This window comes from Glandiceps talaboti, chromosome 17, assembly GCF_964340395.1.
Source record: "Glandiceps talaboti chromosome 17, keGlaTala1.1, whole genome shotgun sequence".
NCBI lineage: Eukaryota > Metazoa > Hemichordata > Enteropneusta > Spengelidae > Glandiceps > Glandiceps talaboti.
In genome coordinates this window covers 14,420,867-14,444,703 of record NC_135565.1, presented here as the reverse complement: position 1 = coordinate 14,444,703, position 23,837 = coordinate 14,420,867, and the positions used below count along the sequence as shown (strand labels likewise).

The 23,837-nt window shown below is 35.9% G+C and overlaps 2 protein-coding genes across 2 annotated transcripts; one reads left to right on the top strand and one right to left on the bottom strand.

Annotated features, from left to right (window-relative positions):
• The first annotated feature begins 529 nt into the window (after window positions 1-529).
• LOC144448371 (uncharacterized) lies at window positions 530-10,204 on the top strand. The gene is made up of 10 exons (XM_078138592.1): window positions 530-1,159; window positions 3,024-3,188; window positions 3,976-4,160; window positions 4,919-5,078; window positions 5,706-5,814; window positions 6,740-6,899; window positions 7,485-7,629; window positions 8,133-8,298; window positions 8,740-8,936; window positions 9,509-10,204. The coding sequence occupies exons 1-10, from the start codon at window positions 661-663 to the stop codon at window positions 9,550-9,552; spliced, it is 1,830 nt and encodes a 609-aa protein (XP_077994718.1). The 5' UTR covers window positions 530-660; the 3' UTR covers window positions 9,553-10,204.
• Window positions 10,205-12,775: 2,571 nt separating this feature from the next.
• Window positions 12,776-14,986, bottom strand: LOC144448098 (tripartite motif-containing protein 2-like). The gene has a single exon (XM_078138252.1). The coding sequence runs from the start codon at window positions 14,984-14,986 to the stop codon at window positions 12,776-12,778; it is 2,211 nt and encodes a 736-aa protein (XP_077994378.1).
• Window positions 14,987-23,837: the final 8,851 nt, after the last annotated feature.

The window sequence follows — 23,837 nt, the reverse complement described above, 5'->3', positions numbered from 1 at the left end:
ATCAGAGTTTGTCGACCACCGTCTAACTCCTGGTTCTTATACAGTTGAGTGTATTGACTCACACGACTTCATTCAACGACTAACTATGGTGGGTGGATCGTTCTTACCCTATGCATGAATCATATGCATTCATCTGTCACTTCAACCATGGATGTATTAGTCTCACTGATACATCCATGCTTCAATGAACCTTGGTAACCTTCTGTCGGGTTCGCTTACTTTTCTGAAGATTTACATAACAAAGTAAGTATTCAACGTTAACAATGTCACTTCTCTTTAACATGCCCGTTTGTTGTACAAGGATTGTATACGTAGAAACGAGATCTCACTACATACAAAACAAGTTAATTAAAGAAGTCCATAACAATTTGTTTAAAGCAGTTTCTTATGTTCTAATAAGCAATGACCCCATTTCACCCCAAGACGGGACACTCCCATGCTCTTAATAAAGGGCGTGATGCTGTAATGTTACCAATATATAATTACTAGTATATATTGTGTACACTTCAAAGACGTGCGTCCATATTGAATGTTGGTAGTGTGTATGTTTGTTATAAACGTACATTCCTAGCGCTTCATGACTAGCCTCGATGACCTTTCAACTTGGGAAGTTGTTCTCGCGAACCCGTGTGGCCGGGTTCTAAGACGTGGGTCGGTGTAATGGAGAAGTTTTCTTTATTTTCCTTGTCTATTCTGTACTTGTTTGTCCGTACAGCAACTGGAGATGTTTCAAAAGGGGTAATTGCGTGCACGGACTGCGAAAGGACCTGTCAAAACGTAACGACCGAAGAGTGTGCGTATTTGTTCACAACTCCAAAACTCGAACTGGCTTCGGAGTGTCCAGCCGAGGTAAATGTTCAGACACAAGACCAGGTTGACAAGTTGCAGGATAAGTTTACAGCATACAGAGAGAAGGTGGAAGAACAGACTGCGTACATTATCAAAAGACACGAGAACTACTTGGAACGTGAGGCCAAGTTACTCGAAATTGACAGACATCTTCGACAGCAGCAGCATGACTACTACAAAACTATCATCAGCTTACAACGTCGTAAAACGGAACTCGAATCACAAAAAGAGGACCTCACGGAGGAGATTTATAGACTGAGAACTGAACTAGAGGATTTAAGAAATCAAGGGTGTAACAGTACTAGCACAGGTAAAGTGGTTCTTTGTTCATTGGGTACACAACGAATTCCTTTCCATGTCTTATTTTAAGTAGTTGACCTCTAGGTCAACACGAAGCGATGACGTCATTGGTGCCTTTTCTGTGATTAATTCGATCCGAATTGAATTTTATGGGTAGAATTATAAAACAGAATTATAAAGAATTATAATGATAAACACCTGTACAAATGTACATTAAGGATAATACGTATAGCAATGCCATTGGACTACAAATAGAATGCAAAAACTCATTAGAAAAATCCAAAACTAAAACAGCTATATAACTCAACCAATATCAATGCATCAGCTTTACTACGTTGGTTTATGTACCAATTACTGTGTTACTGCATCTGGTTTAAAAACTGATTATCCCTGTACGGCGGTGTGTTCACTTGCAGACAATATCTCCGGGATCCCTGCTTCAGAAGTCAACAAGTTTAAAAGTATTATTTAATGTTACAGTACCGAACGGTTATTTTGACGTCATATGAAGTTCATTTCATGATTTTTTATAATCCATGTTGATATTTTTGGTGTCACTCCTTCAAATAGACTTGTTTACTTTATAAAATAAAAACGCCTTTCGTTTCCCAAAAAACAATACAGTGTATAGGTAAAGTTATAGCAACGCAGTAACTCTACTGATAAGAATTAATTCTGAAGGAGAATATGTTGAATTAACATACTTAGAGACTAAATGTATAATTTGATAAAACTTGAATAATTCTGACATACGATAACTACTGAATATCCTTACAATTATTTTACTCAATATATTGGTACAAACACTCGTAAAATAAAAAGCTGTTTCACGTCAGTTTTGTGGGTCAGCAAATTGTTAAAACGTCCTTGAACTTCCTGAACTGTAATTACTGCAATCGAAGCTGAATGACGTTTTTGCTAACAATTCAGTGCACATTTGAACTTGAACTTTCATCAATTTAAAAGCAATAGTGGTGTACTATTTATATAAAGTGGAGCCTGGAATAGCAGGTCCCTGGATATGAAATGAAAACATCACGTATTCACTGTAGATGATCGGGGTCGGGTTTCAGCTATATACGGGGTCTCCTTTGAAACCCTATCAATAACAACAGATGCGAAGTATGTCGAATATCATGTCTTACAAGATGGTCGCTTTACAAATTTAGGTCAACAGAGAGTGGTATGTGTGGTTACTTTCGACCACATACTATTGTTGACCGCTAAAATATTAAAGTAACCCCTGACCGAGAATATTTAGTACACGATAGATATGTGACATTGTATCAGTGAGTGATGTACAACAAGTCACTACGGAAAACATAAACATGCAAATTAAATAATAAAACCGAATTTTAAAACGTTCTATGCGTGAAATAAAGTCTGTGGTTTGTATATTCCATGGATATGTAAATATTTTGGCACTGATTTTCTTTATAGATGTGTAATTCTACATTTTCAAAACAAGGTGGGTTATTCTTCGATGACGTAATTCGTATGACGTCATAACGTAGAAATCAGATACAGGAACCTTGAGTGATGCTGTGACTTTGGTGATCGTCGTTAGTTGGGACTAGTATGGTCCATTTCATTGTTACTCGCAGGTATTGTCCATTTCACAACTAAATCAAAGGTCATTGGTATAAATGAGATATCCATTCGAATATTAACGTCACATTATTAAAATATACCGTATGGTATACATCTATTCATTCCTGTAATTTCCCATTATTGTTCAGTATCGAAGGGTTGACGTGACCTTGTGTTTAGACATACGCACACACACTGGCACTCAGAGATATGCATCTTCCCTTTCATTTATACAGGGCGCCCTCATAGGTAAGATCATCATTGTAATATTCTTTTTTTTCCAGAATATAAATATGACTATACAGAACTACTTTACAAATCGTTGTTATTTTATGAGGCACAGCGTTCTGGGTATTTACCACCTGATAATAGAATACCATGGAGAGGAGACTCTGCAGTTGACGACAGAGGTGCCAATGGTGAAGATCTCAGCGGTGGATATTACGACGGTGAGACCGCCCTCTAGTTAAATCTGTCTTTCTACCAATTGTCAATTGCAAGTCATTATTCTCTTGACATGTATTGTCAGATGTATTTTAATAGGTATCATAGAATCTCGGTGTCCCGCTATTTCAATTTCCCGCCCAAAATGTTTCCCTCTCAGGGGAAGCTGGTTCGTCTGGCACGTCAAAGGTGGGTTCACCATCGCTGTTAGGAATGTTAATTAGCATTGTACGAGGTGACGTCACATCAGTACGGTCATCGCCCTTTCACTGCTTGTCATACTGATGCTAAGTGTAGTGGGTTGCGATTTATTTTACGTCAACTTTGAAAGCAGAACTTTTGAAAACTAAAAATTTGAAAATTGCCGCGATTGAAAAAAAAACCCTCCCAGCTTATTAGTTTGGTATACGCCTATGAAGCCTTGGTGGTGAACCCCAGTCCCCATCATATTGTTGACCAGGTTCAGTTGAAGAACTATGCATCCATTTCAGGCCAACTTGAGGCTAGATAGTTTAGTCCCATTTCATATTTTAGACCAACATCTCACTGAAAATATTCAACCCTGACTTAGACTAATAGTACTACCTGAAAAAGCGTACCCCGAAAGACGATATAGCCCCATATATACATTTTGTGTCCCGCCCGAGGTCAACCACCAATGCTCTGTATCAACTACGCACACTATAGTAGCTATGCATACGTATAATTTCAATATGTAAAATTTTCAGTTTAAAGTAACATAGTTACAAACCATAAACTAATTATTTTTTATTCTTGCGATTTCAACACTAGCGGGCGATCATCTAAAACTAGGCCACCCTGCCGCCTTTGCTGCCGCTACGTTGGCATGGGGATTTATTGAGTATAAAGACGCTTATGAAATATCAGGACAAGTGAAGTACATGTTGGACTGTCTAAGATGGTTTTCTGATTTTTTTATTAAATGTCACACTGCAGAAAATGAGTTCTATGTACAGGTAAGTAAATCCGGAGAGTAAATTAAGTCTTGTTCTGTCAAGTATTCCAAACTTAAAGTTCAAGCCTCAATTCATTTGAATCGAGGTGAGGCGAATGGGTCAGAAGTGGGAGTGGTCGACCTGCTTATATCACCTTTCCAGCTATTACACGTCCAGTAAAATGTTACTGACAGTTACCAATTTGCCTGGTATGTAGTAATAACTAACAACTCTTCGTGTCCACTACGTACGACGAGTACAGCATTGGTTGTTTTCTTTCTAGGTTTGCATACATGTATATCAAGTTAACTATTCACCCTGTTCTCATTAGCATTTCGATGTACATAGTTGTTCCGAAATTCGCTTCTTAGTCTGTTTTGTGGTTGGTAGTTACTACCAAAACACGTTGGATCATATTTTGGGCACAAACAATTTCGATATGTCAATATGTTACTCCCAAATGACTTGAGTAAGTAATGTCACAGACAAGTCTTGTTACCTGTCTGTGGTAATGTGTATACATATTGGGTGCACGTGGAGGGTCTATGGGTGCACTTCATTCAGACACGGTTACAGACAAATGTAACTTTAAATATTGAAATAGTTACTGCCGACAAACCTTCAACATGAAAAGCCTAATGACGTAGGTTAGATACAATAATGATGATGAAGAGCTTAAGGACTTGTTGTAGCTATTTATAATAATTACAAGCATAACTTTTTTGTCTTCATAATTTTGCAAATACCGTAATAATTTGATGTATTTCCACAATGTACAGGTTGGTGACACTCTTCCTGATCACCAGTACTGGGGTAATCCCGAGGACATGACGATGGCTCGTCCAGCATATGCCGTCAACGAAACAAGCCCAGGCTCAGATTGTGTTGGAGGAACAGCAGCAGCCATGGCGGCTATTGCAATTGCTTTCAAAGACTATGGTAAGTTATCAAGGTATAACAAATATTGTCTTTGGCCAAAATACATTACTAAAAGTGCAGGGGATATTTACAGGAAGAAAGGAAATGAAAACGAAATAACCCTGTTTCAAATGATCGAGGTTTTTTAATAAATATTTTATATCAATGGTTTGCAATCTTGTTATGAAATAAAAAGAACTAATTAAAACTAAATTCATCGGTAAACAACGAAATTTAGATGTAAAGTAAGTAAACATAGAATTATTTAAAATGAAAACATGAAAAGGATATCACATACGTTATATTAGGGCTGAGTTCTATGCTCAACTTAATTTTGCTTGGGGTTTGTTGGTTCTTTTGTTTGATTGTATGTATGTATGTATGTATGTATGTATGTATGTATGTATGTATGTATGTATGTATGTATGTATGTATGTATGTATGTATGTATGTAATATGTATGTATGTATGTATGTATGTATGTATGTATGTATGTATGTATGTATGTATGTATGTGTATTTCTTGTATGTGTTTTTGTTTGTTTGTTTATTTGTTTGTTTGTTTGTTTTTGTTTGTTTGTTTGCTTGCTTGTTTGTATCTACTTTAATGGCACCTAAGCAATCATAATGATATGTTTGATATTACAGATGCAAACTATTCGGCGATAGTACTGGAGGAAGCTAAGTCGTTGTTTAGGTTTGCCGATACGTATCGTGGCATTTATTCAGATAGCGTTCCTGAAGCTGCAGTCTACCAGTAAGATAGTTGTATACATACATACATACATACATACATACATACATACATACATACATACACACACATACACACACACACACACACACACACACACACACACACACACACACACACACACACACTATCGTAATCTTGTGAAATTCATTACTTACATATACTATAATAGTATCTTCAACTCTCCTATTTTTGCTTAAGATTGACGGGTATACCAAGTAATGGGAGCAAGCGAATTTATATTAGTTATTAGTAGAAATATTTGAAATGTTAGTTTGGCCATATTGATGACAAATGGATGTTTATTTTATAGATAAACAACTTGAAACAATTTGGAAACGTATTGTATTTTCTAAGTCGACGTCTGCAATTTGCGATACAAGCACAGACTTGGTATATGTTGCGTCATATTGTTTTTGTTTTAAAGTTTAAACACATAAACGACATGTTTTATTATAAAATGAAAAATTTAAAATATATATTATCAAGCTTTCATTGATATGGCCAAAAGGATACGAGAGGGAAACCAATACAAAAGGTTGCAATACAACATTAATGGATAATTTCTCTAAGTAACAACTTGTTTCCATTATTAGAAAAAACCTTCTGAACTGTAAAAATATACAAGTGAAGCATTGTTGAGTATTATTATTATCTTTTTGAGCAGAAGCACTACCAAAGAGATTGTTGTTTGTGTAATGTATTATGTTAAATTTGTACCACGGAATACTGTATCCAGTTGATGCCAATGTTTGCCTGATAGACACAAGTATAGCAGCAATTGGGCATACGTCATCAGTCACATTAATGTCAAATTTATCATTGTGTATATTAATGTTCGCTATTTTCTCTGGCCATCAATGCTAAAATCTTTATAAAATGTTTGTGTACAACTGTTAAATGTATCTTGTCATTGTTCGCTTTCAAGGTCAAACGGCTACGTGGATGAGTTGGTGTTTGCCTCCTTGTGGATATATCGTGCTACTGAAGAACAACAGTACTTGGACTATGCACTCAATATGTACAGTGACTTAACAAATGGCCGCCCGTATGCTTATAGTTGGGACAACAAAATAGCTGGAATCAGGGTATGTGACGTCATAGTCTTTTATGTCCATCACCTACATACTTTGTCCATAATGATGTTTTAGAACATAATGTGCCCAACAAAGGCTCTTGTTGAATTTCAAATAGAAAACAATTCAAATGTTCAAGTATGTAAGCTCGTTATATGCTATATAAATGTGATCCTTGAAAAAAATCATTGTGATAAACATAAGGTCAAAAGTGTCGATCATGTAAGACTATAGAACGAACTTAAGTGCATTGATAGGGCAAACACCAAGTTATTGTTATAGCCTGGCAAACGCCAATGCCTTATTAATGTAAAGGGCAAACGCTTTAATGTTATGAAGGCTGTTTTTGAAACCCACTCGCGTCTAGTTATAAGTAAATGCATTTAATGTTGTATATGTCTAAGAAGTAACAATTAATAACACCTATGCTTTTATATTGTTCAAGAGAACTTTAAGTTATAATTTATGGACACTAGTAAAATGAGAATATACAAATTCAACAATTACTTTGTAATTGTGACATCATATGATATTGCTAGCTTAAAGACAATAATTCTACTTAATCTTCAAGTTTGAAATTCATATTTCTAATTTCAGTTACTTCTGTGGAAGTTTGTTAAACACGAACATTCCCATCGAATGACAGAAGCATTCGTCGACAATTGGATGCCTGATAAACGACTTCCGTATACGCCACTTGGGATGGTATTCCGAGATACCTGGGGGCCTTTGAGATATTCAGGTAAGATTGAATGACCTTTATTCGCGACACGTAGGTCAAGGTAATGCAAGCTGATCTTAGCTGTTCAAATGATTATAAAAAAGTCAAGATACATTAACCAAGAACCTTTACTGATATGATCTTGATAAAGTACTTCCAACACATGACATTTTACTTAAAGTGGAATGTGCATTCGAAATGAACGCTTTTAGCCTTTGCTGCTATTCCCAGTTAAATCAACGGCAAAATATGGGGTTACCGTACACATTTTTGAAATAGTGGTCAAAATAATATCAAAATTAAGTCATTTTAGAAATCAAACACGACATAGAATAATTAATATCCCGTTTCTGAAAGTCAAAGTTAAGAATACCCTGTCAAAATCCTCAAATCCTTGCATATATCCATTGTGATTATATTTCTCACGTTTTTACATCAATTTGCAATTACCTTAACCCATAGGTCATACAGAGCACACTATGTGTAAACAAATAACTTGAATTTTCTGGCCTGTCCTATTTCAGCTGCAACAGCCTTCATCGCCTTGCTAGCTGCAGACTACGGCATAAAACCTGATATTTATAGACCGTGGGCTATAGATCAAATGGGATATATATTGGGCGACACGGGTAGAAGTTTTGTTTGTGGATATGGAGTTAACCCACCACAGAATCCTCACCATAGAGGAAGGTTTGTATTTGTATTAGAAGTTCATATTGACATCTGAAGCACAAATTAAAGCAACACGAGACAACATTAATAGTACTAGAGACGGAACACAAAACGACACATTGTAATATTGATACACACTAGAATATAATCCTCCACAATACATTTAAATATTACAAGAACATCACATCAAAAAATATTATGATAAAATAGTACTTACCAGTCATTCCTTGAAAGTGTCGTAATTGAACTTTCTTGGAGACAGACTGGGAACTTCTTGAAAAAGCCCATTGAGACGCGAAGTTATTATATAATCCAGTATTCAAGCCATAGTGTACTTATCTGCTGTTGATAATTGGGCATACTTGGATTGGCTACGAATTGGCTCGTTTCCCTTTTCCATTAATTTAGTATATGCATGTATATATACCCTAACCATCTTTTGCATTACGTCATTTCCAGTTCCTGTATGCCTGCTCCAGCGAGATGTGGATGGGGTCAAAGGGGGCACAATTCTCCAAACCCGAATCCTAATATATTATACGGTGCACTAGTTGGTGGCCCTGACCAGTCCGATGTATTCAAGGATGATCGCAAAGACTATGCGCAGAGCGAAGTGGCTCTAGATTTCAACGCAGGCTTTCAATCTGCTCTTGCAGGTAAAATACATATATTTAACTGACATTTACATGGTAAGGGTCAAATTTACACATAAAAGGAACTGATAAGACCTAATTACATGTAAAATACTTTGTTAATACTGGTTTTGGCTAGATATCAAAGTTGGCACACACTGAAACAACATTATAGGTTGATCCCGTACTTACTTAATGTTGGGGTCCAGCGAAATGAGCACCACATGATGACACCTTCAAAGTAAAAGGGAATAAGGGGAATTCGGTTGCTTGCTAACATACCTGCTTTAAAGTCCGCCATGTCCATCATCATCAACCGGAAAGGTCACAATTATAAGGGTTGCTCTCCTTTGTATAGGCAGGTGTTTGAAAAGCTAATATGTAAATACATCTGGACATGTGACGACACCTGTCATCGCTATCGTTTGTGGACGTGGACTCTACTCTAAACTTTGAAGGTCATGGTTAAGTCTCTGTGCTATTATAGACGCAGCGTTTTCTGGCAGAAAGGAAAGTTTCGACGCACCACATACACATTTCATCTCTTTCTGATATGGTGTTTTTATCAGTAAATGATTACCCATCTTCTCTTTCAGCTTTGAAGCATCTTCAACTGGAGGGACTGTATCCGGTTGATTGAGATTACGTGACAGCCAGTGCAGTAATTGCAATTATTTCGGCACGTCTTTTAACAATATTGTGACTGCACATGTACGTTTGTTGTTCCTGACAAGTACTTGTACATGAAACCAGGAATATCATATTCATCGACAAAACTAAATCACAGTCTTAGACAAAATCATTTCCCCACATAACATCTACTTTACGTAATGCACACTACAGTAACCGGGGCGACGTGAAGCTATTACAAGGTTGCCACTGATTGGAAAACATACATATGCATATACTTTATCACTTTTTATCAAGACAGCCAACAGATGCACCTGTTTCATTTTTTTCTAACTAATCAGAATGGACCTTATAAAGGGCATCACATTATCCGGCATAACCTAGTAAAGTTTCAAATTCGGTCGATATGGATTCAAGTTACATGGGTGTGAACTTAGTTTAGTCTCCTACTTCACTCGGTTTCATTTCTCCGCATTTCGTGAGGACTTCAAATTTAACGGAAGCAACATGCGGATTGACTACTGTCTAAATGTTACATTTTCATTATGGAAAGAAGATTTCAACCATTGCATTTACAGTAGCAATTTCAAGTGATGGTGTTTACACACTTTCCACCTGTTTCAGTAAATTTTACATTTCAAATATGCCATAGATTGCTAAATAAATGAATCATTTTTACAAAAATGTGTAAAGGTTCACTGTTATGACACTAGTGTTTATTTGAGAGTGTGTACGTAATAACAAAATTACAAATGTATGTATGTATGTATGTATGTATGTATGTATGTATGTATGTATGTATGTATGTATATGTGTGTGTGTGTATGTATGTATGTATGTATGTATATGTGTGTGTGTATGTATGTATGTATGTATGTATGTATGTATGTATGTATGAAGACAAACTTAAACATGCAATGAATGAATGATTTGGTGTTCACTTTAGTTTTTGCTGAGGTATAATAAAAACAGTTTGTTTCGGCTACCGGACTCCATCATAGTTTTTCACACCAATCCTACACTGTTTGTTATGTATTCGCGAAAATAGTAAAATCGCGAAAATGTGAAGTCTCGCAAGAAATAGTGGCTGCGGAAACAGAGACAATATAGAGCTGTTCTTCTATTGGTATATATATATATATATATATATATATATATATATATATATATATATATATATATATATATATATATATATATATATATATATATATATATATATATATATATAGTTTTGGTAGTACTGGAACTCTTTCTTGGGTGTAACTCGGAGTTTCACGCATATTGCGATCAAATCAAATGATCGCAATATGCGTGAAACTCCGAGTTACACCCAAGAAAGAGTTCCAGTACTACCAAAACTATTACGCTCTGCCAATGCGGTATAGAGCACTGTCTTAGCAGATTGATACTCACCGAGTTATATATATATATAACTCGGTGAGTATCAATCTGCTAAGACAGTGCTCTATACAGCAGTGGCAGAGCGCAATAGTTTTGGTAGTACTATATATATATATATATATATATATATATATATATATATATATATATATATATATATATATATATATATATATATATATATATATATATATAATGAATGAAAAAAATCTACCTACACCACCTATTCTAAAAGTGAACGTAATCAGTACCACGCAATTTTTTGTTGGGCCTAAAATACAAAATATCTACCATGACACAATAAAAATGACCATTGCAGAACAGTACATTGAACACAATGGCCATGGAATTATGTTAAATAAAGGTACATGTTAATTTGGTTATTAATTTATTGAAAATGGTAATCTGAAACATATGATTGTCATAATTTGCAGAAATTGAATGTTACATTTTATGTCAAAGGCAAAATGACCACTTGTCAATTGTCATTGTGTGATAACATAACATAACATAACATATGACATAAATCCTTTAAACACGTATTTTGTTATTTCTGGAGATATGCTAGCTACAGTATCATGTAAAGTTTTACAAGGTGTGTGTAATGTTATTACATGGTACATAATTAATCAGCTGAACTCTTACTCCTTTAAAGTCAGTACTTCATGTTTGTGCAAGGCATCTCACAGGACAATGAAATAAGCCACATATCTGACTTTTAAAACATTTCATTTATTGAAATTTCTCTTATTACATCACAATTTCCTCTTGGGTCAAGTATAGCAAATTTATTACATTGTACGCACAAAAGTGCAATACAAGACACCTATCTCTCCTTATGGTATTATTCCATTTAGATGCACCATCAAGAAAAGTTTCTTTTAAGACACTGACAGAGGGCGCCATGTGAATCAGAAATGTACTTAAGTCCATGTCTACACATTATTATCCTAGCATCTTGGAGAAGCTTAATTTCATATTGTATCTATATAATATACAGAACAAAATGTATTTTCAATATAAATATCATATTTATAACATAGAATGTAAGTTACTACATTACTTTCTTACTATTTTGATAAATAGACTAACAAATTTGTTGTTGCGGGCACTCTACACGACTGGCACTTAGACTTAGACTGCTGTCAAAAGCGCCACAATATGTGCGACAATACACATGTATAACGACAAACCTACGTCTACGTGATAAATAGTCTGACAAGACTTAAAGGTTTGTCGTTTTACATGTGTAGTTGCACATATTGTGGCACTTATGGCGAATATATAGTGAATATATAGTTTTTATTGCATTTCCAGGCCTCCGGCCCATTTGCAAGGAGGTTACAAAAATTCAAAGTCAGATCATGACTTTCAGTTACAGAGTGCGTGAAATCAAGGGATCTACATTACAGTGAAATCAAAGCACAGTTACATACAAACATACAGAGGTACGATAAAGTTATAAAAAATCAGAATCAACACTTAACTTGAAGACAAAATTTCTTTACGTCTGTGGCACTTATGGCAGCATAAAGTCATAAACAATATTGGTGCAATTTTTTAAATGGCCTGATTGCAGGTTTATATTTAACCCCATTAAGATATTGTTTCTACTGAAGCATAAGAGACAAGATTCTCTGCGCATACAACAGTGACTATGGATACAAATATGATCATTATACATGATGATTCATATATAGTGTTCGTAGTACACAGTTACCACTTACAAATTTGAATGCATGTTGTAGGGATCTATGTCTTGACAATCAATTATACCATGGGATAAAGTACAGAGACCTTTTCCATAATTTTTCTGTTGTCCAAGACATTTATTGTGCAAACATTTTGATGCAACTATGGCCATTATCAGCTACAATGACCTTTCCAAATGGGTCATCATCCATGATGCAGATCCCTAGTGGATTGCTGAGGCCACCACTATCAACACGACCAACAAAGGTACCATTTGATTCAAACTTCAAGATCCTGCAATTGCCATTATCAGCTACATAAACATAGCCATGCTTGTCAAGACACACCCCCATTGGGGATTTCAAGTGATCCTTCCCATTACCGCAAGATCCAAATGAATATAGGAAGTGACCACTGGCATCAAACACTTGTATTTTGTTATGATCTTGATCAGATACATAGACATTGCCTTTGTTATCAAAATCTAGAAATTCTGGAGAAACTAAACAATCACTCTCACAAGATTTGAAGGAATTCACATAGGCACCAGCTTGGTTATAGATTTGCATACACTCTGCACTGAAATCTGCAACATAAACCAAGCCATTGATAGGATTAATTCCTATGCCGACAGGACACTGTAAGTATCCCTGACCAAAGCATCTAATGAATTTGCCATTTCTATCACAAGTGATTACCTGACTATTGCCAGAGTCTGTAATAAACATAGTGCCATCAGGTAATATGGCAGAGTCATAGGCTTTTACAGGATATTGAAATCTATCAAAGTGAAAAATATCAAAATGTTTTCCATCACAATTGTATAATTGTAACTTACAAAATGTATTACCATTACCATAGCGTTCAGTAACTAGAACTTTCTTATGTAGACATGCTGTAACCCCACATGGATTAGTCAGCTGACCAGCCCCTGAATCCCCAAACTGACGCAGCAGTCTTTTCGTTGGAATGACATTAACTGTAACTGGAGAGCCCTTCACTGGTTTGTTACGTACTGATATTGAGAGTTCATGTTCACCTTCCACCTCAGTACATGTTTTTACAGTCAATGTTCCATCTTTGTTATCATTTACTTCAACATTCTCTGTGATATTATCTGGTGTTTTCATTACAGAATCCACCTGCAGACTCCCAGCAGCCATTTTGTTTTGACTTGTCCCAGTTTCTATTGTAACGACGATATCCTCACCGACTCTAACATAGTCTGGGGAAGTAGTCACTTTGCCTGTTGTAATCACCACTCCTAGATTCTTTTCTTTACAGAAGTCATCACATGGTTGGAACTCCATGTAGTCATTCTCTATGGGATCTGTCCTTGTCTGTAATTTCAGAAGTTCTTCCATCTGAGCAGACACTCCTTTCTTTGTAAGCATCATTTCAGCAGGTGCAGCATAACGCACCAAATTCTCAACATACCCAATTGTGTGTGAAAGGTCACTGTCACTGCAATCAAGCTCTTTCAATTGACCATTCAAAGTAGTTTTCTTTGTATTATATTCATCTCTCAACTCTCGCAGTAACTTTCCACCATTTTCTTGTATCATTCGAGTTACTTGGTCAATTGTTACATCAACATGTTCTTTAATTCTCTTCTGTTCCTTCTGATAACACTTATCAAGTGAATCTGACACTTCTTCTAGTGCCAATGTACTCTCCTTTGCTTCTGTTACCTTCAATTTCAGTCTGTCGAGCATGCTATCAATGTAATCCACGTATTCAATTGCTGCATATTTCACAACCTTGCATTCATGTCTTGGGCTTGGATGACCCAACAAAGTACATCTCAGGCAGGCCACAGCATCACACGTCTTGCAGTAGAATTCGACCTCGTAGTTCCGGTGTCGTTTACAGTACATCCGTGGGCGTACAGACATGGGGTCATCGAACTTTGCAACATTGTATTCATCCATGCTCATAAGATTATGCGACTCATTTGTAAAACCTTTGAAAAGTTTATGTGCTTTCACACAGTTGTGGCAAATCGCAACTTCACATTCAACGCAATAGACTACAGGACGTTCTTGTTCGCATGCTTCACAGTTACCTCTCTCTGTAGGACGACCGACAACCTTCTTATTCAGATCGACTAACTCGTTCACGAAGACGTTGCTATCAATGGCTGCCACGCCATCATGTGGCACTGGAAACGATCGACGACAAATTGGACAAGTTATACAATTTTCAGTCACCAGCTTATCCAGGCAGGGCTCACAAAAGTTATGTAGACATGGCAGACATTTAGCATTCTTGTAACTCTCACAACATATTGTACAGAGTAAGAAATTGTCGTCGGACCCGTCCAAAACGAGTGTTTTCGCAGTCGCCATTGTTGATATACATGTACAGCTGCGTGACCTATGACCCCAGGGGCCCGAAGTGAACTCGTATATTAATATTTGCTTCGTTTACACTGATACATTGTAAATTAAATGCAACATATAGTAAATTTCTAATGACATCAATACAGATTCAATTAACCACAAACAAAAGAGAACGAGGGCAAGAACAAGTCTCGTTAACGAGACCGGTAACAGTGATTGTGAGAAGACGCGAGAGCTGAGTGGTTCATTCAACTTTCCAGTTTCTTATATTTTTGATATAAACAACACACCAGATTTTCAAATCATCACTTTAAGTACATGGCACCTTGAAGGGAAAATATATTTTTAAAGAGCCAAAACAAAAGTAAACAAATAAAACACGAAATTTGTAAAGAAAGTAAACAATAAATAAACAAACAACTATTTGTAAACAAATATGACTAATTTCACGTTTAACCGTTATATTATAGCACCAACAAATTAACGTATACTATCCAAAATCATAGTATTTTGTGTGACTCTGTACTTGTGAGTTTTGTAGAACCAGTTTAATAATGGGTGGTGTCATTATATAGTGCAACCATTCTGTCACCAAGTTAATTGTAATAGTTACGCCATCATGATTTTATATCCTACACAGCCTGCTACATGGTTAGGAATTGCTTCTAATTCATAGTAATTGGAGTTTACTCCAAAGAATAACCCAGCAAGGTTAAGATCATCGTCGCAAACCACGGCCTGTTTTACGGCAACGTTCTTAACGAGCCTCCCACATTATTTTAGAAATAATAGCTCTGGCTTTCGAGAATGGGTTAAGATGAGACCCATGCTCATAGCATATTGAATCAATGTGATCTTCGATTGTACGTACGCCCTCTTCGAGGACAAAGCTATAACTTAGAATTACCGTTTAAATATTTCGATAGCGCCCGCAACGGATAGAGTTATTTGTACTTGAAATAGATCGATCCAATGAATGAATGAATAAATGAATGATTGAATGGTGATGATTGTTTCTCGTGTTGATATGGCAACGCTGGTAGTATCCAGATAACACTGGAGACGAAGCAATGTCAACCCAAGGTTGAAAGAACTTCACGTTCTCGACCGCATTATGAGTAAGTATTTTCATGTTTTCAGTTTTCTTTGAATGTTGGACTAATTGTATTGATCTACGATACTTATATATACATATATAGCTTAATATCCATGATCAGGTCAACGTTCAAATAATATTTGATAAAACATTACAATACTTAGAATTTGGATAATTGGGTGAAGTTAGTCGACTAACGTGTTTGACCTGTTTTCAAAAATTGATTTTATTTGATTAGAAATACAAAAAAAGAAAATTGATATCTTTAAATACTGTCACCATCTATCGCATAAATGCAGCCTGTTTATTACTCATTTAATAGTCCATTGAAGTAAATTTCCTAGCCCGAATCTCGCTACCAGAATTATTCGCTTTTTGGTGGTGATGGAAGTGGTGGTAAACATACATACATACATACATGCATACCTACCTACCTACCTATCTACCTACCTACCTACACACATACATATTTTTTTTATTTCTTTATCAAGCCGTGTACACAAGAAGTGACATACACACACATACATATATACATACATACATACATACATACATACATACACACACACACACACACACACATACATACATACATACATACATACATACATACATACATACATACATACATACATACATACGTACGTACGTACAGACAGACAGACAGACAGACAGGCAGACAGACAGACAGACGTGTAGGTCGATATTGTCCACTATGAGTTTATTTTTTAAAAAATAACTATTATACCATGCACATGCTAAGTTATTGTCTTTGAATGGTAAATATATGGTATATAGCCTGGTCACTGGTTTTCCGGTGCTTTTAACTTGATATGAGTCAAAACAGTCTAAATCGCCATTATTTTCATCAATTATGCTAGAGGTTTAGTTATATTATTCCCCAATATCTTCTTCCAACATCCATAACATACTCGTCACCTAATGACTTTGACACCACCCCCTGGCACTCGACCATCAACTCCTAGTGACAAAATCCCCTTACAAAAGAAATGGCTATTAGGGAATAATACTGTGCATGTAAAGTGTCATGCTTTGTGTCTTGACATTGCGTTCTTAAATAACCAAACCATTACTTTTTTTTTAGAATTGCTATCCTATACTTAATTACAATCACATAGCTATTTAATGAACGCTAGTCATTTTCATTAGCAATCTGCCATCTTGTCTATCGAAAGTTAAGACGGAGTCATTTCTATGACTTCCTATAGGTGGATATTCTATTTGTTAGGGCGAGAATTAGTTGTATAACCTTAATTGTATTTATCCTGAATAGGCTTATAGTTATGTTCGTTTCATCAAGTGCAATGTTTGTGTTATTGCTTGGTGACGATATGTGGTTATAAATCTGCGATTCGCAGTCTCGATGTTGATATATCGGATTAAGGCTTTAATCATAATCTCATTGAGTAACTTTTCCAATCAAAATATCATTGTCAGACAGCACGTTTATGACGAGGAAGTCGTGTTATTACTGCCTCTGTATATGAACATGCACTGTTACGAAAGAATAGTTCTTGAGGACTAATTCCATTCGTAATTTTTTTCTGTGTAACATGTGAATGTCTATCAGGACTTGCACAGCGCAATGCCCCAAATGTAGAATGCTCGATACCTTAAGAAAGAAATATTCTTGTGCAACGATTCATCTGAAATGCTGTTTTGATATAATATGTAGTGTGTTTATTTTACGGGGAAACCCTGGATTGTGAGCATGTATTCAACATTCGATATATGACGGTGTTATTGATACAGTACCAAACAAGGGAATTTACTTTTCGTAAATTTACATTCGCATGTATTCTGATATTAACTTTATTTGAATCAGACCGTTGGATATTAAATGTTAAGAAATATGCCAGGCTAATGGGGATATCGAGGTGGAAACCTTTCGTGTGACACAAATAATACGATTCCTTCAAAATTATATTTACATACGGTCGACATGATTTCAGGAATAACGTTTTGTACATGCAATGATTACTTTACCTTGATAGTAAATTAACGATGGTACAAGATTGTTACTAAACATCGCAAAAACGAATGCATATAAATTGCGCAATACTATTATTATCATTATTGAAAATAGATGCAGGGAGTGCATATATATATGCATATATATATGCATTATATATATTTATAATGCCGGTGGCAGAGACAGACAAGTAAATGAATCGTTTGTGGTCGGCAGCACCATGTACTTTGCCAAGATGGAAACGGTACGCTCAGCACTTACACTGGCACTATCGTTATACCTCTGACATTCACAAATTGTAGTGGGCGTTATTATAAATTTGATTTTGATTTAATTTCTTCATACTCTATACATTTGCATGCATTATAAATGCACACGTACGTAGTTGCACACAGACACACACGCATGTATATATATATATATATATATATATATATATATATATATATATATATATATATATATATATATATATATATCTACCCTCACTTGTATGTATGTATGTATGTATGTATGTATGTATGTATGTATGTATGTATGTATGTATGTATGTATGTATGTAAGTCGTGTTCAATTTGATTAAACGCTTTTGTATACTTTTTGAAGTAGGAATGTATTTGCTTAACATCCTTATCATATAACGTTCTCCTTCCATTGCTTAATGAGATTAGTAGATTCGTCAAACCAGACAGTAAATGACAGTCTTTATATGATGAGCAAACGATTCACCAATCTGTAAATCTGGGACGGCATGAATTGACGTATATTCCAACATATGCCTGGAATAAATTGATTATTTCATTATGAAAAATCAATTTTGGTTTCAGGTAAAATACGTAGCAAATTGAATTTTCAGAACAGCCTTGGGAGAAAAGCCAGTAAAATTTAAATGTTGTTTCTAAATAAAAATAGTACAGTTACTGTCAAATAAAGAAATCGTCTGGCATTGATCATCATTTCTGTATATTCTGTCAACTGTCGCCAATCGTTCGTTTGTAAATGACGTGACTCTGTTTGTAAGTGTGGAGTTGCACTAACAATGCACGTTTTACATGACAGCAGATAAGTTAGTATACAGTATGGTGCAATGAAACTGTGCTTATAATTATTGTCGGCAGTAAATAAGATATCACACAGTATGGTCAATTGAAACTGTGTTAATTGTTGTTAGCAGCAGATAAGATATAAATACAGTATTTTTTTTACTGAAACCGTGCCAATTGCCGTTGATAGCAGATCAGTTATTATACGCTGATTGAAGCATACTTCTCACGTTTGATTACAAACTCTGTCAGTAAAGAAATCTCTCTTTTTATCTCATGTGTGTAAAAATAGTTATATCTAATCACGAATCAGCCAAATATCACGAACCTTATTAATATACATATAATTGCACTTTGTCAGATGTACTCAATGTCCCGACTGTCATTACTTAGCCTCCCTTGACATGTACCAACCAAACACACACAATATTTGCTTCAGTACGTTAGTTTGCTTCACAAGAAAGGCAGATTGCCCTGTTTAAATAAAACATGTCTGCTAGGACAGTGCGGCATTTTTGAATTAAGGTAGTAGTTATATCATTTGATGAATAATAAAATGGATGACTGCATCCTAAAGATAATATCAATATGATTACAGTATCTATACTTTGATTAAATCCTAAGGGTGGAGGAAACGCATGTAACATTGATGGGGTATTCATAATTATGCATATTTAATGATTAAAGAAAAAGGCACATAATGAGTATGAGATATTGTTCTCACATCCTTGTCTAGGTAATGTAAAGGTTATCAAGAACCATCTGCAGCAGTGCATCAACTAATATACTAGCACAGATTATGGACATCACTGTACGCACACAGCTGGGGACCATTAACATGTACTCATATATCATGCTGCTTTGATTTCTGTTGGTGTCCCCCTATCTGAATTTAGATTTTTTTAGTACAAAAGGTACACGTTAATATCACATTTCCCTGCTCTTCACAATGTTGACTGTCAGTGATCAGTCCACAATGTTGACAAAAACGTCACCCTTGCCTCGACAATATGGCTAATGCACTATCTTGCAATATCCAGGGATTTATGCGATACCTGGGTATACTTGTGAGACACGGACTCTCAAAGTAGATCTGCCGAGAAAAATTCAAGCCATGGAATGAGAATCTACCGGGAGATCATATGCTTCTCCTTCAAAGATCATATCACCAGTGAGATCATCATCAAACAAGTCTGTATTTATAACTTTTTTATCAGCCATTCACATAATATATTCTCCGAGAATCCTGAGTAATATTGTGTTCACCTTGGAATATATTTCATTCTTGGTAGTTTGTGGCGTAAAACAATAGCAAGACAAAAGGGAGTTATATATGTAACTTGGTAACATGTATTAAACTTGGTGATGGTGGTATAAGAGAATAAGTGAAACACAAGTAACAAGTAACAGTTCAGTAGTTTGTATATGTATGATATATCAACACATTAGGGGCTCAGTAGTTAAAAGACTAAATTCATTTAGTAAGGCCCCAGACCCCCTTCCTTCTCCCCCTTCTAACTAAATTGGTCAAAATTATAATTGTTGGACACAGCACAATCAATTTCAAATCAGTATGTACTACTATGTAGTTCTAATACAAAGCCAGTATGTAGTGAGGCAAAAATAGCTCTTTTATTGACACTAAAGTACGTGCCATGCATTTACAACATGTATAACAACAATTCTTTCCATTTTTCAATTTGACATTTTTAGAAATGTTTGTATTGGGGTACAAAACCGATTTCATTATAAAAGTAAAAGCGTCTTCATACATGTAGGATGAGACCTCCCCCACCCCCACCTACCCCACACTACAAGAATTTAGTTTTTATCGTAAATTGAACTATTGATCTCACATCTAAATAAATTTGGGACTTCTAACGGAGATGATCGTAGTAATCGTAACGCGTACATACAAACATGTATAGGAACTAGATTTAATCTATATACATGGGCGTTTAATATCCAATATCTAGCTATAGATCGAGACTCAGGCCAGGTCAGGCACTTTCAGTCACAGTAGCTCCGTCTAACAATCCTACCTGAGGTAGGATTCAGGATAGTTTGAAGCCCGTGTAGACGCAAACGCGTCCTGAACCCGTCCTGAAACCGTCCTGACTTAGGACACCTTTGAGAGGTTTCCTGAAACCATCCATTAAATTTTAAGGTTTTTCATTTCTTATGTGTTACGTGTACAGCTACACAGTCATGCAAGATTTTATAACACAAGATGACACAATGCAACTCTTGGCCTGCAGTATTGAGAAGTCATTTCTAACAAAACTGTTGCTTAAAGGTGGCCTAGTGCAGTGTTGTGACTCCATGTCATATGCATGGGATGTATCAAGAGACAAAGAATTTACATTATATTTGAATGTACATGTATAGCAATTTATTGTTTATGGTTTATTTTATGCACATACATTTGTTGTTTAAGAAATGTATGGAAATTTAAGTACAGCAGCGTGGCTCATGATTTCGTTTAATTGTTGAAAATAGAATGACCCCCCTTTATTCACTTTGTAAAAATGATGACCCCCCCTCTTTGAGTCCCAAATTGAGGTAACCCCCCCCCCCCATTTGCCATAAGAACGGATTGTCCTGCAAGATGAAGCCAATTCGATTTCTAGAGATATATACCGTCTGTCAATGCTGATAACATTAGCGAATATATGAATAATCTATTTATGGAACTTTGAAAGGTCTGAAAGCACACGTAAGTTCATCATACTGCAGTGCCACATTTACCAACACTGTCAAGAAGCTACGTCGGGGTGCTTTGTAGTCTAGAAAACGTGCCGCTTTGTTATCCAACGAAATGTCGAGGTATTGTCATCACCAGCTAGCCCCTTTCTTAATCGTGTGTGTAAAGACGTTTTTGGTCAACTAATGTTATAAGCTCTTGACAGACCTAACACATTTTAAAGATATGACGCCTGGCTTTGATGAATTCACGATCGGTTGGCCTATTCACGGTAGAGTACTATTATTTCAATTATATATATGCTGAAACACGAATGTAATACTATCATTGTCTACATGTACAACACGATGTATTTGTATTTTACGCAATTTACTTAAAATACTCTCTTGATAACTGTGCTCATTACATGATGTTGACGATTCATCTATATTACAGTAGACGTTTTCAGTGTTAATTCATAGACTGTATGGATTAAAGTACGTTTTGAAAAGAAGCTCAATTTACCTAGGGTTTTGTACACTACTCTCTCTGTTCCCCTGCCACTTCTTAGTTTGCATCCATCTGTGTCTCTGTCTCCGAATATCTATTTAATTTCTCCCTCTGTACCATTCTCTATCGCTTTCACTGTCTACCACCTTTTCTGCTTCTATCCATCCATCCATCCATCCATCCATCCATCCGTCTGTCTGTCTGTTTGTCTGTCCGTCCGCCCCCCTCTCTCTCTCTCTCTCTCTCTCTCTCTCTCTCTCTCTCTCTCTCCCTCTCTCTCTCTCTCTCTCTCTCTCTCTCTCTCTCTCTCTCTCTCTCTTATATGTACGATTTCTGTGTAATTACAGCGACAAAGTAATACATTTTACGACATCAAAGTACGATGTTCCTGAGGGAATATAAATCTCTATAAGGTCATGTCGTCATGTCAAACTAAAGTGTTTACATCGAAACTAGAAATGAAGGGGATGATGGATGATTATAACAGATAGAAATACTTTGACCTCATATATTCTTATAGCAGATAGCTTGTTTTGCCTTTAAAAAAAATCTTTATTAGAAGATAACCTGTTCAGTTGCAGTTCTCGAGAGACGCTGAAAGATGGTTCAATATAATTTTGTTTACATCTGAGTTAGGGTAAATTACACGAAAGGTCAAGGTCGTCTTCTGTTGCTGAGTAATCTATGTTTAATAAGTCGATACGATGATAGGAAGATTATGGGTGTTTGGAGGAGTCATGGAGATCACTATTAAATACGACACTGTAAAGACGCCGAAATGAATCTTGCAATTATTGTGCTTTAGACATGGGATGAATTATACTCCTATATCCTTGTCATTGTACTTGCTTTTAGGCGTGCAACATATTGTTTTGACGCTTCTAGAACTTGTTTTGTCACGAGGATGGAAATGTTATACTTTCCTGCTCCGAAGATATCACGGGATATAATCGAGAAAACGAGAACGCATTGATGTTATAAAGATATTGATTACGGGGCATTGTCATGTTACATGCAGCACAGAGCAAAGCTTTCCAAAGTATCGCTTATATTTAGATCTTAACGAATTAATAGTTGATACATTTTACAATCTCAGAGTTTACATTAGTCTGGATGCCAACTGTGGTCTAACCACAGTCTGGTCAATAAAGTCCTGAGATGAAATTTAAAATTCATTCACAGCCACCCACACAGTCATTAATAATCATGTCTTTGTTAATCAATCACAAAATTCAAACCAATAACACAGTCCCTCATAAAGTTAGAATTTATTGGGGCAGTTATGTAATGTCCAAATATGGTATATTTGTCAGCTCGGGATCTACTTATTCACTATGTACGTCACTATAGCAGCTGGGATTCACTGATTGGATGAACAACTGTTTGTCCTAATCGAGGGAGTTTGACCAGACTGTAGTTAGACAATAGTTGGAATCCAGACTTGTTCGGCATCTTTTGTTCTTTAAGTTGGTCATCTGGGTTCAGAAAGAAGCGTATAGTGAGAACAGTTGCAAGAGAAGTCTAGGACATGT